Below are 14,928 nucleotides of genomic sequence, written 5' to 3' on the forward strand. Positions count from 1 at the left end.
CGACACGTCGAGAGGCGTGCTACGCTCGTAAAAGGGGAACGACACACCACGATAACTCGTACGCGCCCGCGCACGGCATCCTCTTCTTATCCGTAATTTACGCTCGTCTAGGGTGCGGGTAAAGGTTGGCTTAAGGACACTCCACAAACTAATACAACCCGTGCCGGCGTGGTCGTCGCCGCAGCCTGTAACGCGATAGCAGCATCAGCCGACTAAGCATCTTTCGCGCCCCCGAATCCCGACTTCACGAGTGCTTACAGGATATGAAGATTGCCAAGATTAGGGCGAGACACCACTTTTCCCTTGCGTGACATAAGCGCGCCCGTCGTCGGGTCGTTGAACGCTTGTGTGTGTGTGCGCCAGTAACGGCGACGGATCGTAAAACGTCGGTGACGTTTTCGGAAGCGACTGATTGGAATTATCGGCGGCTTATCGACGATACCGAGAATTGCAACTGGTTCTCTTGTCGTCGACTTACAATCTCGAACGAGAGATAAGGGAAATGCGACTGATGGATATAAAGTATAACTCTTCTAAGGATTCTATATCGAGATGAATCGATGATAAGAATGACGATTCTACACACTTTTTGCAAACTATGGAAATAAATAACGATTATATTTTTCGTTTTTTTTACATTAAATTCTAAAGTGCCCAACAAAATAAATATAAAGTGCCAAAATTCATCATTTTTTAATAATATTAATATAATAAAATCAAAATATCTAATTCTGATTAATTTTAAAACAAAAAATAAAAATATAAAAATTCTTTGCAAGGTTATCCATGAATAAATCAATTTATAAATTTTAATAATAAAGTTGTACGTACTTATATCTTATATAAAGCTGTGTATCATAATATGTGATAACAGAAACTTGCCATACTCGTGAATACTTTAAGAAAAAGTCTTCGTATACAATGTGGTGTAACAAAATACCCGAAATTTCATAATACAGGCTTGCGTTGCACAAAGCATATATAATCGATTATACCGTTCGCAAATTTTCGCTACCTTTAACACGCTCTCGAGTTCTGCTGATTTTGAGGTAAGCGAATATATACGAAGATTGCGAGAGTATCGATAACACACCACCTTTGGTCGTTCCGCCTCGTCGTTTTGCCTCTAAGTGGCAAAGTCGCTCGCTTCTACTGTATCACCGGTGCAATTGGCTGACTAAAGTGCCCGAATAATTGGATAAAAGCTGATAAATATGTTTTGAAAAGTTATCTCTCATATACTGAAAGAGCGCGCGTATACTCGCGTATATCGTTGACTCGAACTACTTGAAAGATGTCACAATGAGATCCACAATGAGACATAAAGATATAAGATATAAGAAATAGAAAATAATGTCCAGTGCATAATAAAACGGGAATAGAATGTTATAATAATAATTAAAAGGAACAACGAGAATTAGATGGCACATGTGATTGAAAACAAGATAATTAAATAATCTATAATCTATAAGTCTCATATAAAAAAAAAAACACATACAATATTTTCTCATACTTATATATTATTATATTTTAATCTGCATATTTTATTTATATCTTATGCTTTACACGGAAACACGGTTGTAAAAAAAAGAAACGGATTTCTCATCGTTGAAACATCGTGGTCGTGGCAGATAATCGTGTGCGCGGCAGACGTGCCAGATTTGGATCACAGCCAGGCGTGTAATATTCATCGTTTGACGGCGCCCCACGCCGCTAAATTAGCAACGGTTACAACGTGCCTGCGCAAACTGTTTAGGCCCGCTTTTATATCTGGCGATTAAGAGGGCTTTCCAGCTAAGAACGCTCTCATGCGAGCAAGAGGGCATTGTTTTATGAAAAGTTGCTGATGAATGAACGAAGGGTTCGACCGTCCTCGTAATGTTCTATCAGCCCGTTGAAGAAAGTATTCGTCCCTCTTTTAAGAGTAAATGCATCTTTTATGCCTCGCAGCCTTCTCTACGCCGCGCTTGATTTATTGATCAGCGGCGATAAAATCTAACGCTCAAAAGAGCGAATGTTGCGGTACTTTAGTTATTATTGAACAGTTCGATTGAATTAGAACGAGAATCGACGCGATGCCAAACACTTAAAGATACGATAATTATAAATAAACACGGGATGCATTACGTGCGTCACATGTCGGTGTATCACAAGAAAGGCCGGGCATGAATCTGGGAAATCGTTAACTGTCCGCGCGGCATTTTCCCCAAGCGCTCATTAATTACGTATAATAATTAGCGAGCAATAAAGTGTATTGGCAGGATTTCATACGTTCGATACAAGTTCGTGCTGCGTGGCATGCTCCGATACCAATTACATTCCAATTACGCGACACACTCTATATTCTCGTCGTTACCTCCTCTCTCCCTACCACTCCTCTTTAACTTTGATAATATATAATAGAAGTTATGAGAATATATATATATATATATATATATATATGTTTGTATGTATGTATGTATGTATGTATGTATACATATATCGGAATATGATATGCTCGCTCGATGAGTTATTGAGACTTAATCGCCACTTAACACATTCGTGTTAATGATCTTTTCGCATTGATACTTTTATGATATTCACAGATGAATGTTTTTATTATTAAGCTTTTGATTCTCGTTAAGTGACTCTATTAATTATACGATTAACGTAATATAATGCGCTAAATCGTCACGTTGTCAATAAAACATAAATTTACAGTTGGATAGATTTTTATAAAATTACGGCAGAGAGAATTGTTGGCGCGTGCAATTGTGGCAATTACCCGACGCAGAGATAGAGACGCTACGATTGTTTAAATGAAATTGTCGAGTAGCGAAGAACTCGGCGAGAGTAGTTCAGCGCGTCGATGAGAAGTTATTGAATTTCTCGTCGTATTACGAGTTAATTTCAAAACCATTTCACTCATGATGACAGCGGGTACTTTGCCCAACTATAAAAGACATTAATGCGTAGAGAACGGTTGTTACAATCATTGGGGTTGCCAAAACGATATTATCGCATACTAACAATCGGGCGTGTAGCGCGCGTACGCGCGGAACTTAGTTTCCCCTCGACATGTTACGGGTTAATTCGCTTAATTGCAACGCCGGCAGCGTGCTTATTACGGCGGATGATTCCATCAACCGAATTTGATGTCTCATATAATTGCAAAAAACTTAAATAAAAGGAATGCGTTTCTTTTTTTTTTCTTTTTTTTTTATCGCAAAATATCAGATGGTAATACGCAACAGTGACACTTCCTGAATTCTTAATTTTTATAATAATCATCCGCTTATAATTTTTCTCTTCTAATATGTATTTTCCGAGCTCGATCGATTTTGACCATAGATAACGTCGACAGATAACTAGCGAGCGTCCATTTGTGAAAGTATCTTAACTCAATAACCGGTAGATAACACAGGCATTAAACGATTACGGAGTTTTAAATAAAGTTATCGAAAGTTAGACCCGGGGAATTTAATAACATTTTACAATATACCGATGGGCGATTCGTAATTTGAGGCCCATTTGCATCATCGCCTCACCTCGAACAATACTGCATAAGAAATCGTAAAATTTATTAGCGGACGTGAATGGCGAAATCGTCGGATGAACGTCGATGAAAATTATGATCGCGCGAAGAATGTCGCACGAGAGACATTCGCGCATCTCGAGGAAGGAGAATTGTCCTGGCATATTGCGGCATCTCGGAGCAGTAGACCGTGCGATGCTCCGCGATATTCCAAAATCATGTGCTGTTAGGACGAACGGGCTCGTAAACGTAGATGGAATATGATTCGAGTTATTTCGATCGTCGGATAAATATCGCGACGATAACATTCGCGATATCGCAGGACGAAGAATTATTATCCGCCCGTTATCGTTACGTTGGCGAGCTAGCGAACCGCTGCAATGACGCGCGGATGCGGTACCTAAGATATTCTTCGGTGAAAGGACGGCCGCCGCTCGGTCGCGCTGATCGTAATACCGGAGATCGTTGTAGCCGACGATGTTGTACATGGTGTCGATTAATCGATTTTCATGTCGTGCCCGCTCACGCAGATTCGATATCAGCATTCGACCTAAAATCCGATATCACACCCAGATCCGATACATTAACCACGTGCAGCACAAGGCCTGATTTCAAGAGTGCTTCGTATTGCAGTTGAATGCATCTAAATCGTGCCGGAGGATACAGAATGCACATGATACGTATTTCGATGCCGGCAGCGTAATTGTTCTCTTCAATCGCGGATATATGCCACGCTTTGATAAATTAATTTACGAGTTACAGTTAAATGTATGAAAACGAAAAATATCGCTTTTTTCCGATATACGATTCGAGCTGCAAAAAATTGGTTTTTATCTTTTTCTGTATATATAAAAATTATAATTTTCATATTACATTTTGTGCGCGCGAGCAAAGTGTCGCTATTGCTCGGCATTGAATTTCAACGAGCGCAATAAGAGAATAACGTGCGCGTGAATTTAGTCCCGTGACACACGACGGGCTTAAACAATTTTTTACATCCACAACCCTGGTACGAGCATGCGGGCCCTTACCATAATAAAGATGTCGTCCGCGCTACGATGGAAAATCGATAACTCCATATAAAACTAATTTTTATGGCCACTGCCGCTCTGACGGTGATAACGTTTCAACTTGACAGTTTTCTCGCCGGCGCCGTCGACATGCACGAGGTCGATTAATCGACTTCCGCGCTTTCCATGCACTGCGTGCGAGTTCAACCGTACGTCGCTGTCGACGTGATACAGTCAGACATCTTACGTTTATCGGTTTAGAAATCGGTAAAGTAAATTTCGCGCGTTAAAAATTTTGCCAAAAATTGCCGAAAATTGCCGAAACTATTTTTATTGACAGATTCAATACGCGCGACTTGTAAATATTGATACATAAGTAATGGTTTTATTGATTGCATTGCACGTAGTAACGAATCGCAATTTTCAACCTGAAAAATGACAACGTGATCAAATAGGACACAACAATGGTTATCGGATCGTCAATCTCGCAACAGAATATCAATTTTTTTATACGTGTGTATATGAGATTAAAAAAGGAATTTCTCTATCTTTATTAATTGAATGAACTTTCATGTTTGGCGTCAACATCAATGTGTTACCAGTTTTCGTCATGTTTTATAGGTAGGAATAGGAATTTTGCATAAAAACCAATTCCAATTAGTTAAAATATCTCGAGTATACCATACATAATAATAATGCATCAAAAAACGTTAACACTTTCACCATTCGCTTGATTAAAAACTCGGCTCATACTTTTAATGTATTCTTGTCAGAACGCGAATTTAATTTCATAGAACACGCTTTGATTTTGACGTGAGAATTAATTAAAAGCGCTAATAATATCAGCGAAAAACGTAAAAATCATACGCGTGCAGGAAATACCTCGATGCCTACGTAATGTTTCACGTTAGTATAATTAGAATAATATCATATATGCATATACAACTCTCTCTTTCTCTCTTCACATTTTCCAAGAATTTCATAAGGGAAACGAGTAAAATATACGACTGACATAGAAGAGTCAGTCAAACCGCACGCGCTTAAAATCACACGTACACAGTAGCGCACTCATCCGGCTAGCATCATTAAAATTCAAGAGAGATTGGACTTGATCCGGCGCAAATCCCGCGGAGAAGCCAGTGAGACTGTTCCAACAGACGAAAGTTCCCGGGAGTCGCGAAGCGTCGTCGACTAGAAATGTCCACCGCCCACGAGAAACTTATCATCTTAGCCGATATAGAAAGGAATGTGTCCCATATTTCATTCGCGTTACGCGACAGGTGCTCGATTACCGCCTGGTCGATAGCGTGCAATCGTACGTTAAAAATACATCCCGATATTTTTGATGCGATCTTAATCTCACATAATCTATTATAAAAGTACTTTTTCGTGCTAAAAAAGAAGATTATAAATGCAACAAAAGACAAGCTTCTTTTCAAAAAAGAGTTCTTACATGTCTAAAGTTTTATATATATTTGTGCAAAAAAAAAGAAAAAATACTTTATTTATATAATTGCGATACGAAATAGAGGCTTCAATCATGGAATGTGTGAACTGACGTTTTCTTAGGCGTGAACCTGATTGACAGATAAATCCAGGCAATCGCTGAACAAATTATACGTTTATTTTGTTATCGTTTGTAAAAAAAAAATACTCGTATCGCGTAAAGAGACAACGACATTGATAATCATATTGAGCGATTACGAAAAAAACAAAATGTTCATCTCGCTCAACGTGTTGCGCAAAAAAGCAATATACGGAGCAGAATTGCTATCTAAAAACGGAATCGAAAATTTCGTACGAATGCTGCACACAGAGCAGAATTCGGCGTACATGGCAAAAACGACTTTACCATCAGTTTTGTCCAAGTTGCGTCAATTTACATCGCATTATTTTGGTTTTTGCGCTTTTAAACAAAGATACACGCGTGTATCGAATGCATCGCGGGAACAAATTAGGGAAGTCAGTCGTGCGAAAAAAAAAAAAACAAAAAACGTAAAGCAGCTTCGCGCGGTATGTCTGATTCGAGGAAATACGTAATGAAATGAGAAGCGCGCGGGGAGGAACAAAAATTTACAACGGTGACGTGGAGGCATCTTAACGTAGAATTAGAGCGTAAGAATGGGAAACGCTCCTGCACGCGCGCGAGCGCACTATCGATCATCAAGCTGGCTGTGTTTCCTCGGGCACGTACGGGAGGATTCGCGAAAAGTGTTTTAGAAAGCATTCTTTCAGCGTGACGTTAAACCAAGAATCGACCTTACACGTTCTATTTGGTCTGAGCGACAGGTTAAGCTCGGTTTAAAATTCGGCGGGGCGCATGGTAGCCGCTAGATGGGAATCTGTTTGTCGAGAGGATGAACTGCTGCTGCTGCTGCTGTTGCTACTGGAAACGCTGTAACTCCCGGCATGACGCCGTGACGTGATCCGTCTGTATGATGAGTTGCGAGAACTGTTGGCGATGATAAACGTGTAACGCGAGCTTGTCGTAACTTTTTGACTTATGACAAAGTGTGAGACGGGAGGGAGAAGGTGAACGGGAAATATACTCTCTGTTGTCATTTCAGCGAATTTCGATCCACGGGAATTAATCATCACCGACGGTAAATAAACTTGGCCAAATTTATCGTTCGTCTCGATGCTGCGAGATATTAACGCGTACGACGCGTCATACACTTTGATGGATGTTTACGTGTACGTTATACGTATCAGCAAAGTCAATCATTGAGTATGACAATACTAAGTAAGGGCAGATATATTGAATCGCTTATTGAATAAGAATCATTGGTTGTAATGTGCAAAATTAATTAATAAAATCATTGGCAGATAATAAAAGTGAAACAGTTTTTATAGATAGCAGAGCAATACACTTTCGCGAGACAACGATATGGATAATGAAACAGCTGTATAAATTATCTTTAAGACATTTATTACACAAAAAATTGAGTGAAATAAGCGAGTTTTAAACAAGCGAACAAAATTCTGCTACCAAGAATTCCTGAAGGAGATTTTAGAGTCTCGGAAAATCCTCGCGGTGGACGCAAAAATCGTTTAAAACAACAGAACATATTTTTTTTTAATTACATACTTTTCATTAATTACGTAATTTAAGTTACAAACATTACAGAATATGATACATCTGAAGTGGCGCTATGCACTCGACGGATGATTCGGAGCTTTCGGTATTCTTCTCGCGCGCCGATGAAGAGGATCGCATCGATATTAAATCTCGATTACAAACAATAGAAATGAGATTTCCGCGACTCTTTGGAATTCCGGGCTTCGCCATAGCCGTTTGTCTATAGCTTTGTCGACGCTGCTTGCTAAAACGGAACATCTCGTGCGTCGAATAATGCCGTTCGCCGCCGTGTTCCTTTGTAAGCGGTAAAATGCACGCTTATATTCGGTCGGAGGAATCAACTGAATACCAACTAAGAGAGTAGCCAATCGTCCCCGCTCGGTCATCCCCGCATGCCGGGGGGGTTCTAGCGTTTCATCCGGAAACCGACTACAGTCTTCCTCGATTCGCCTCCGTTAAGTGACCGGCATAATAAGATAGAAAGCTCATCTTTGACGCAATCTAAGTGTGCGTGCAAATGCCACGTTCAGTTGCTTCAACTGACAATTCCTTGTGTAGACGGTTTAGTTATCTATAATTTTCATCTATAACGAGCTTTACCTTCTACATTTTTCCAATGAAAATATATATGAAAAATATAATATAAATTACATAATCCGATATTCTGATTGAGATAAGAATTTTCTTAACTTTATGATGAAAATGTTGTTTCCTAAAGATTTTATAATTATTGATTTAACAATTTAACAATATTTGATTAAAATGATCAAATTCATAATTTTAATAAAAAATATTTTCAACAATATTATAGAATTATATCGTGTAATTTATGATACACATTGATTTACTTCCTACCTCAGTTTAAGAAAATATATCAAAACAAGATCTTACATATCACTATCTTAATTAATTTTCAACATTCTCTGCAAGTCGCTAGTTGAAATTACACAGTAGAGGAAATTTGAATAGCGAAGCCGTTAAGATTATCACGATAATCTAGTGAGAGTCTTTCAAGCATTTCTCGACCACACTTAAATGTCATTAACACCTCCGTCACTTACTACGAAGCGCGCTAATATCTTTCATTTCGGTGAAATGCTCCGTCGACAGGAAATTATCAACTTTCGCGCAGCAGTCATTAATGATAACGCGGTGAAAAAATTTCCCCGTTTTGTTGCCATAATTATTCGATCAATCTCGCGTGTTGCAGGGGGTGATACGCCGAAATAGGGTTGCGAGCGCATAGCGAGAAATGAGGTCTCTTCCCTCGTCGGGATTGAGACGAGATTTCACTCTCTCCCCCGCGAGTATCTTCATCTCCGTGACAATGGAGTTGCGTGACAAGGAACGAAGTTTGAATTCGGCACAGTTTCGCGCTCGTCAAACTTGGCTCATCTCGCGTCGCATTCTGGCATCGTGGCCTTTGTTACGCGAGCCTCCCACCACTCGCTGTTTGTTTGACGATTCTTTTTTTCCCTTCTCTCCCCTTCTTCCCATCTACATATCTGTCAAGCCGTGTGCCATTTCACGTAATGATGTGACTCGATGTGTATCGCTTTTAAGAGGCCACGACAGCACAAATGATAGACAATAGTGTGTCGCTCGATCGTATTTGCGGATGACCAATCGGGGGTGGTCCAAGTAAGTGGTGGTGATTAACGAGCCGCAGTGTCACCGATATACAAACACAGCGAACCATTGACGGCACGGTTGGCTACGAAAGCGGCTATCGTCAAAGGGAAGAGACGCCTTTGATCCGTCGGTGTTAAAATATTCCTAAGCGCGTCCCGGTTCGACTGCGGTCCGCTGCGACGCCGTTTCTCGCAAAACATCGTTTATACGCGATAATTCAACGATGATAGACGAAAGAGAGTTACTTGATAAAGTTCGTTGTGTATGCTTCATTGTGTTTCAACTTTGAAAGCTTATGCTTCGTCGCGTTTGGACAAAATATTTTAACAAAACTGTCAATGAAGTGTAAGATGCGTGTGAGCCCAGGAAAGAATCGTTTGATATAAAGAATGTTTCACGATACTTTTCGCTAAAATATCAAAAGCCTTCCGTTTACTGTTTCCTTTACCGGAATCGAAAAATAACTTTAATGACGGATGGACGAACGGAAAGGGAAAAAGCGAGAATCAGGTCGAAGCGATTCCGCCCGAGCTCACGCAAATACGATAAAACACATTCAACAACAAATTCAACAGCCACTTACTGTCCTTCACGCAGAATGCGCCGATAATCCAGAGCGGAAAGAGCGGCACGACGAGCACGTTCAAGTGTCTCGCGTTCGCGTTGTAGCGTAGACTCCTCCCGTCGTGCGGCCTAAAGTAAATCATGATCGTTCCACGTGACGCGGCACGATCATAGCAACACCGATATCACCAAGATACGTCGTCGGTGTACATCCACCCTCACTGTTCGAAAAAACGCACACTGAATCCAAAGAATCCAAAGAATTCACTGTTCGGCGAGGGGAGGTCTAGTCAAGTTCGAAGTCCGGACGACGCGCCTGCCGATTATCACGATATCCGCGCATCATCCTCCTTCGCGACAGATTTTCGGAGATGACGAGAGAGAGAGAGATCAACCAACCGGGGTTGTTCGGACGGATCGCGCGCGAATACTGATCGGATTGGCGAATCCGCGACGCGCGAGAGATACACGGCGCTGGAGGAGGCTGCGCTGGACCACTGGATTATTTCGCGATCTCTCCGGTTTTGGAGGATCTTGATCGGAACGCGAATCGATCGCGTACACAATGCAGCACGTAGCAGTTCTCCGCGTCGCGGGATCAAATCGTCTATCTATTCGCAATATATCCGGAGATTTGCGCGCGTTATCATTTCTATTTTTCCCCCCCTCTCTCTCTCTCTCTCTCTCTCTAGAACTTTTTTAATCCTTTTTCTTTCTCTTAATTAAATCATACTTTGTTCACATCGTCTTTTAACTTCGACTTGTTTTTCCGCACCAACTTCCTCTTTTATTTATTCTCCTTTTTTCACACTATCCAAGTTTCTTTTCGCACCGTCGATCCCTTTCTTTTTCACTCCCTCGGAAGATCTTTGGCAACCCTCACCCTCTTATGACAACTTTTCTCTCTCGTGTGTTTTTTTCTTTTTTTTTTAATTTGCCCGGTCTTCACTCGCGTCCTCGATGACACGTTCGATCGACACGTTCGAGCGCTTCAAGCACGACGACGTGATGCGCGCCACTCACGGCGTCAGCGTGATTTCGCACTCCCTCCACGACTGTATCGGGGGCCGAACCGTGTGCGGCCGCCGCACACCGCCGCTCACCTGCTGCGGCCGCCGCTGGGGCCGCCACCGATGCGTCGTTGCCGTTGCCGCGAGCCAGCCGACGTCGACGTCGTGAGGTCGTTGCCGTCGCCGTCGTCGTCGTCGTCGTCGTCGTCGCCGCCGTCGCCGATACCACCACCGCCGTCGCCGTTGCTGCCGTCGCCATCCACCACCGCCACCACCGACACCGTCGATCGAAAAGAGGTCCGTGTTGTACGCGCCCGCGCACACGCTTTACCTCGCATGCGTATTGAACGCGGACACCGGTGTCTCTGGACCTCTTTCTACTTCCACTCGGCGGCACGCGCCGTTTCCTCCTCGTCGTTGCGTGCGCTCGTCACGAGTCTCTTCCTTCTGTCTCCTCTCTTTTCCGTTTCCTTTTTTTCTCTCGTCTAAATTGATGTAATTAATTTTCTCTTTTATACGAAATGTTATAATTTTTTAATGATTTAAAGCTCTCCATTATTATATTTATAATCGAACGCCAATGTTGATATTTTTTTTTTCTTTATCTAATTTAAGTTCATTATATTCATATATTCTATAATGATTTTTTGACGATAGTATCTCAGTCATTACTTTATTGTAATATTATTATTCAAATTCTTATTGTCACTTTTTTTTATTCTTGTAAATTGTGCTATGTTTGCTCCAGAATAATAAAGTATCGAAGTATAAGCTTGTTGAATACTTGAGAGATACGCTAGAGTGGACGCATGAAAACGTAAGGGTGAAGCTTACAATTAGATTGATTTGGGTAAATTTGCAACATCGTTTGGAGCCAAATGCGCGTTTGGCGGTTCATTATAAACAAAATTGGATGCGAATTTTTTTTTTTATTACATTCGACTCTTACATTCCGTCTGCTTTATGCGTTGCAGTGCATAAAAAAATAGCATTCTTTGCCTATCTCTTCACTTAGAATTTATGAAAGGAAGCATTCCCAATCGAATATTCAGAAGCCAGACGAGATGACAGATTATCGAGTCTGCGTGGCTTTTAATATTACATATCTATGATACTTATGATACCTATGATCCAGATGCATGTATAATAATATTTCATTTGCAAAGTGCAACAAGTGAATACAACCTTCTGTAGCTTACGAGTTTCGGCTTACATAACATTCCATTTTTATTTATTTTTCTTTCTTTGGTACGCATAGTAATCTTTACCTTCGTTTTCCATTTGCATTCTCATCCTTTTGCGTTTCGCTCTATAATAGAGGCGCTCGATACGAAAGTCGGTCTAATAGGGAGTTTTCAAAGGAAAGAAACGCGTGTGTATCGAGTCTTCGAATGGAGATGAAAGAGACCAGGACTTTGGTTAATTTTATATCTCTTATCGAGACTGCGGATTATCGGATGTACGCTACCATTGCACGCTAATCCTTCTTATTACTTAAATCTTATTTTTTTACAAATACGGTATTAAATTCTTAATGTAATTTTAATCGCAAATAAATATAGTATGTTTATTTAACATCATTATATATTAATATAAATGTGTGGTTTTGCTCTTTTATAGTGTGCATATTAATAAATCTTTCTAAAATTTTAGAAAAGTGAGATTTATTAATATGAATTTTTTTCGAACATATTTTTGAAATATTTTGAAATATTTTTTAGTTTATCACTGTATATGTATTTATCTTTTTTGGAAAAGATGTATATAAATTTATATAATATAATAATACTTATATAATAATATTTAGGAATTTTTGTGAAAAAGAATTTATAAGTATATACATACACACACACACACACACACATATATATATATATATATATATATATATATATGTGTGTGTATATACTTATCATAAGATATATAAATAGAGGATGACTAAAAAATAATTCTTTTGCCGAGTATAAGTGTAATAAAAAAGGTAATTTAAAGTGCCGCATTTGAGGAGAAATGAGATTTATAATTGTTTTTCTCTTTTTTTCTGGCATATCTTTTTTATCATTCTTTATGCGTTTTTCTCTTTACTCGTTAATTCTTGGTCTCTCTTTCTCTCTCTCTTTCTTTCTTTTAAGATGGTTCTCTTGCAATGTCGCCCGGAATTCCTGCGTGCGGCAAGAAATTCTCGAAAAAAGAGATACTGTGGCTATGCAAAGAAGACTGGAATTTGTTACCGTCAAAGAATGTGCATATTTTCATTGTGTTACATTGTCTGAGGTTAAAAATCGAATCTTTCTCTCACTTTTGTAAATAAAAAAAATCTTACTTTAAATAGAAGATTGAATTATGTGGAAAATAAAACAGGGGCATAATAGCTGTTATTAAATTACTTAATCGGTTATTAATAATATGTTAAAGTTGATATATAAATATATAATTAAATATATTATCTAGATAAAATATATCCATGGCATATCTTATTTTATGTATATCCTGTGATGCACGAAATAAAATCTATAATTACGCAGATTATATTTCGAAGATATAATTATTACGCGCAACAATATATGGTTCGATTATAACAATATAATATCAGGGGTGACTCGAACAATTGCTATTGCCCGCTTTTTCTCTACTGCTAAAAGTACTGCGCCAAGAAATGATGCCCCATCGAATTCTTGACAGCGCTCTACATCTACCAGAAAGGGATGATGAGGACTGTCGAGGTTGAAGAACGAAATTGAACTTTCTATGTGCGAGAAAGTACGTAGAACGAGCGTAACACTTTGTCACGGATATGTTTCGCATTTATTTACGGATATATGCCTAAAGTTAATTTTTTTTTTTTTTTATTATCTGACATTTCATTTTGCCGACTGAATAATTTGATTGATTTGTTTAAATGTATTGTTTAAACGTATGATAAATATTAATCAAATCGAAAATTTTTAGAAATTTTATGCATTCTTCCGGTACATTATGTAATTATTAAATTAAGAAAGATTTTTGAAGGTAATTGTAAGTATAGTATTCTGATGCATTTGCTGTTTGCGAACAGACTTTGTAGAGACTACAACAGTTATTTAAATTCTGTAGATGGGTACGAATATTCGGTATACGGGCAAAACGTCTTAGATTCAATTTTTCGCAAATGGATTCTTCGTGGTGGAGTGTAGAGAGAATCTTCTTCTTCTTTCTATATAATATGGCATGAAAATTTGATGCGAAAGAAATTGGATTTAAGCTGTAGTGCTGCGCCAAACACATCCTGTGTATACGATTATATATTGCCCAAGGGAAAGCGCAATGTGTTTGCTACTGCGATGGTAAACGATATTAACAAACGATGGAACTCGGTCCAATTTTTTACGTCTCGATGATTTGTGAATTACAGTCAAGTCGTGCGAATCAATTTGTGTACGGTACGTGTACAGAGAGAAAAAGAGAAAAAAAAAAGACAGAAACAGAAAGGCACTTCTATAAATAATAGAGAACGGAGATAGAGAAATTTGTATCAATTTTTTTCCCGAAACTACAACAATTCTCAATATGTGTTGCTAATGGATTAGTGAAGGCTTGGGTCGTGCGCGCATCCAAGTACGCTTCAATTTGCGAAACTCTACAGTTAATGGACTTGCGCCATATCGAGCTATTAAATTCCATCACATAGACGCGAAAACGATATACAGTGTGAGAGAGAGAGAGAGAGAGAGAGAGAGAGAGAGAGAGAGAGAGAGACATTTTGTTTACTGCACAGATTAACGTAGGATTAGTAATCGGACTTTATTCTCTCGTACTCGGTGCATATCATACACTGAGCGTTGTGCTGCACTCGCATTATCATCGCTTCGTGTCGTCCACGCACACTTATATCGTCGACGCACTCGTCCGATGACATTATTATCGAAAAGCGTTTTACGACGTGGAAGCACGTTCGCTCGCTTTTCGCGGATAAATGTTACGTACAGGCAGCTGTGCTATCTGTGAGACCAGGGGAAAGCGCAGCACGGCAGAGCTCTCCACTTCGCCGTTAAGCGATAATAATAGGCGTTGCACATGCATGCTGTAGAGAGACGGAGAAAGAGAGAGAGAGAGAGAGAGAGAGCGAGAGAGATACATAAA

The 14,928-nt window shown here is 39.6% G+C and overlaps 2 protein-coding genes across 4 annotated transcripts in view; one reads left to right on the plus strand and one right to left on the minus strand.

Annotated features, from left to right (window-relative positions):
- Nucleotides 1–11,246, minus strand: part of LOC126858493 (protein turtle-like) — a 205,807-nt gene extending 194,561 nt beyond the window's left edge. Inside the window, exon 1 of the mRNA XM_050608867.1 lies at nt 9,819–11,246. Coding sequence (XP_050464824.1) covers nt 9,819–9,942 — 124 coding nt within the window. The 5' untranslated portion in view covers nt 9,943–11,246. The remainder of the gene's footprint in view (nt 1–9,818) is intronic.
- LOC126858531 (regulator of G-protein signaling 17) overlaps nt 1–14,928 on the plus strand; it is a 235,222-nt gene that overhangs the window by 115,837 nt on the left and 104,457 nt on the right. The window lies entirely within an intron of this gene.

This window comes from Cataglyphis hispanica, chromosome 25 (genome assembly GCF_021464435.1).
Source record: "Cataglyphis hispanica isolate Lineage 1 chromosome 25, ULB_Chis1_1.0, whole genome shotgun sequence".
Classification (NCBI taxonomy): Eukaryota; Metazoa; Arthropoda; class Insecta; order Hymenoptera; family Formicidae; genus Cataglyphis; species Cataglyphis hispanica.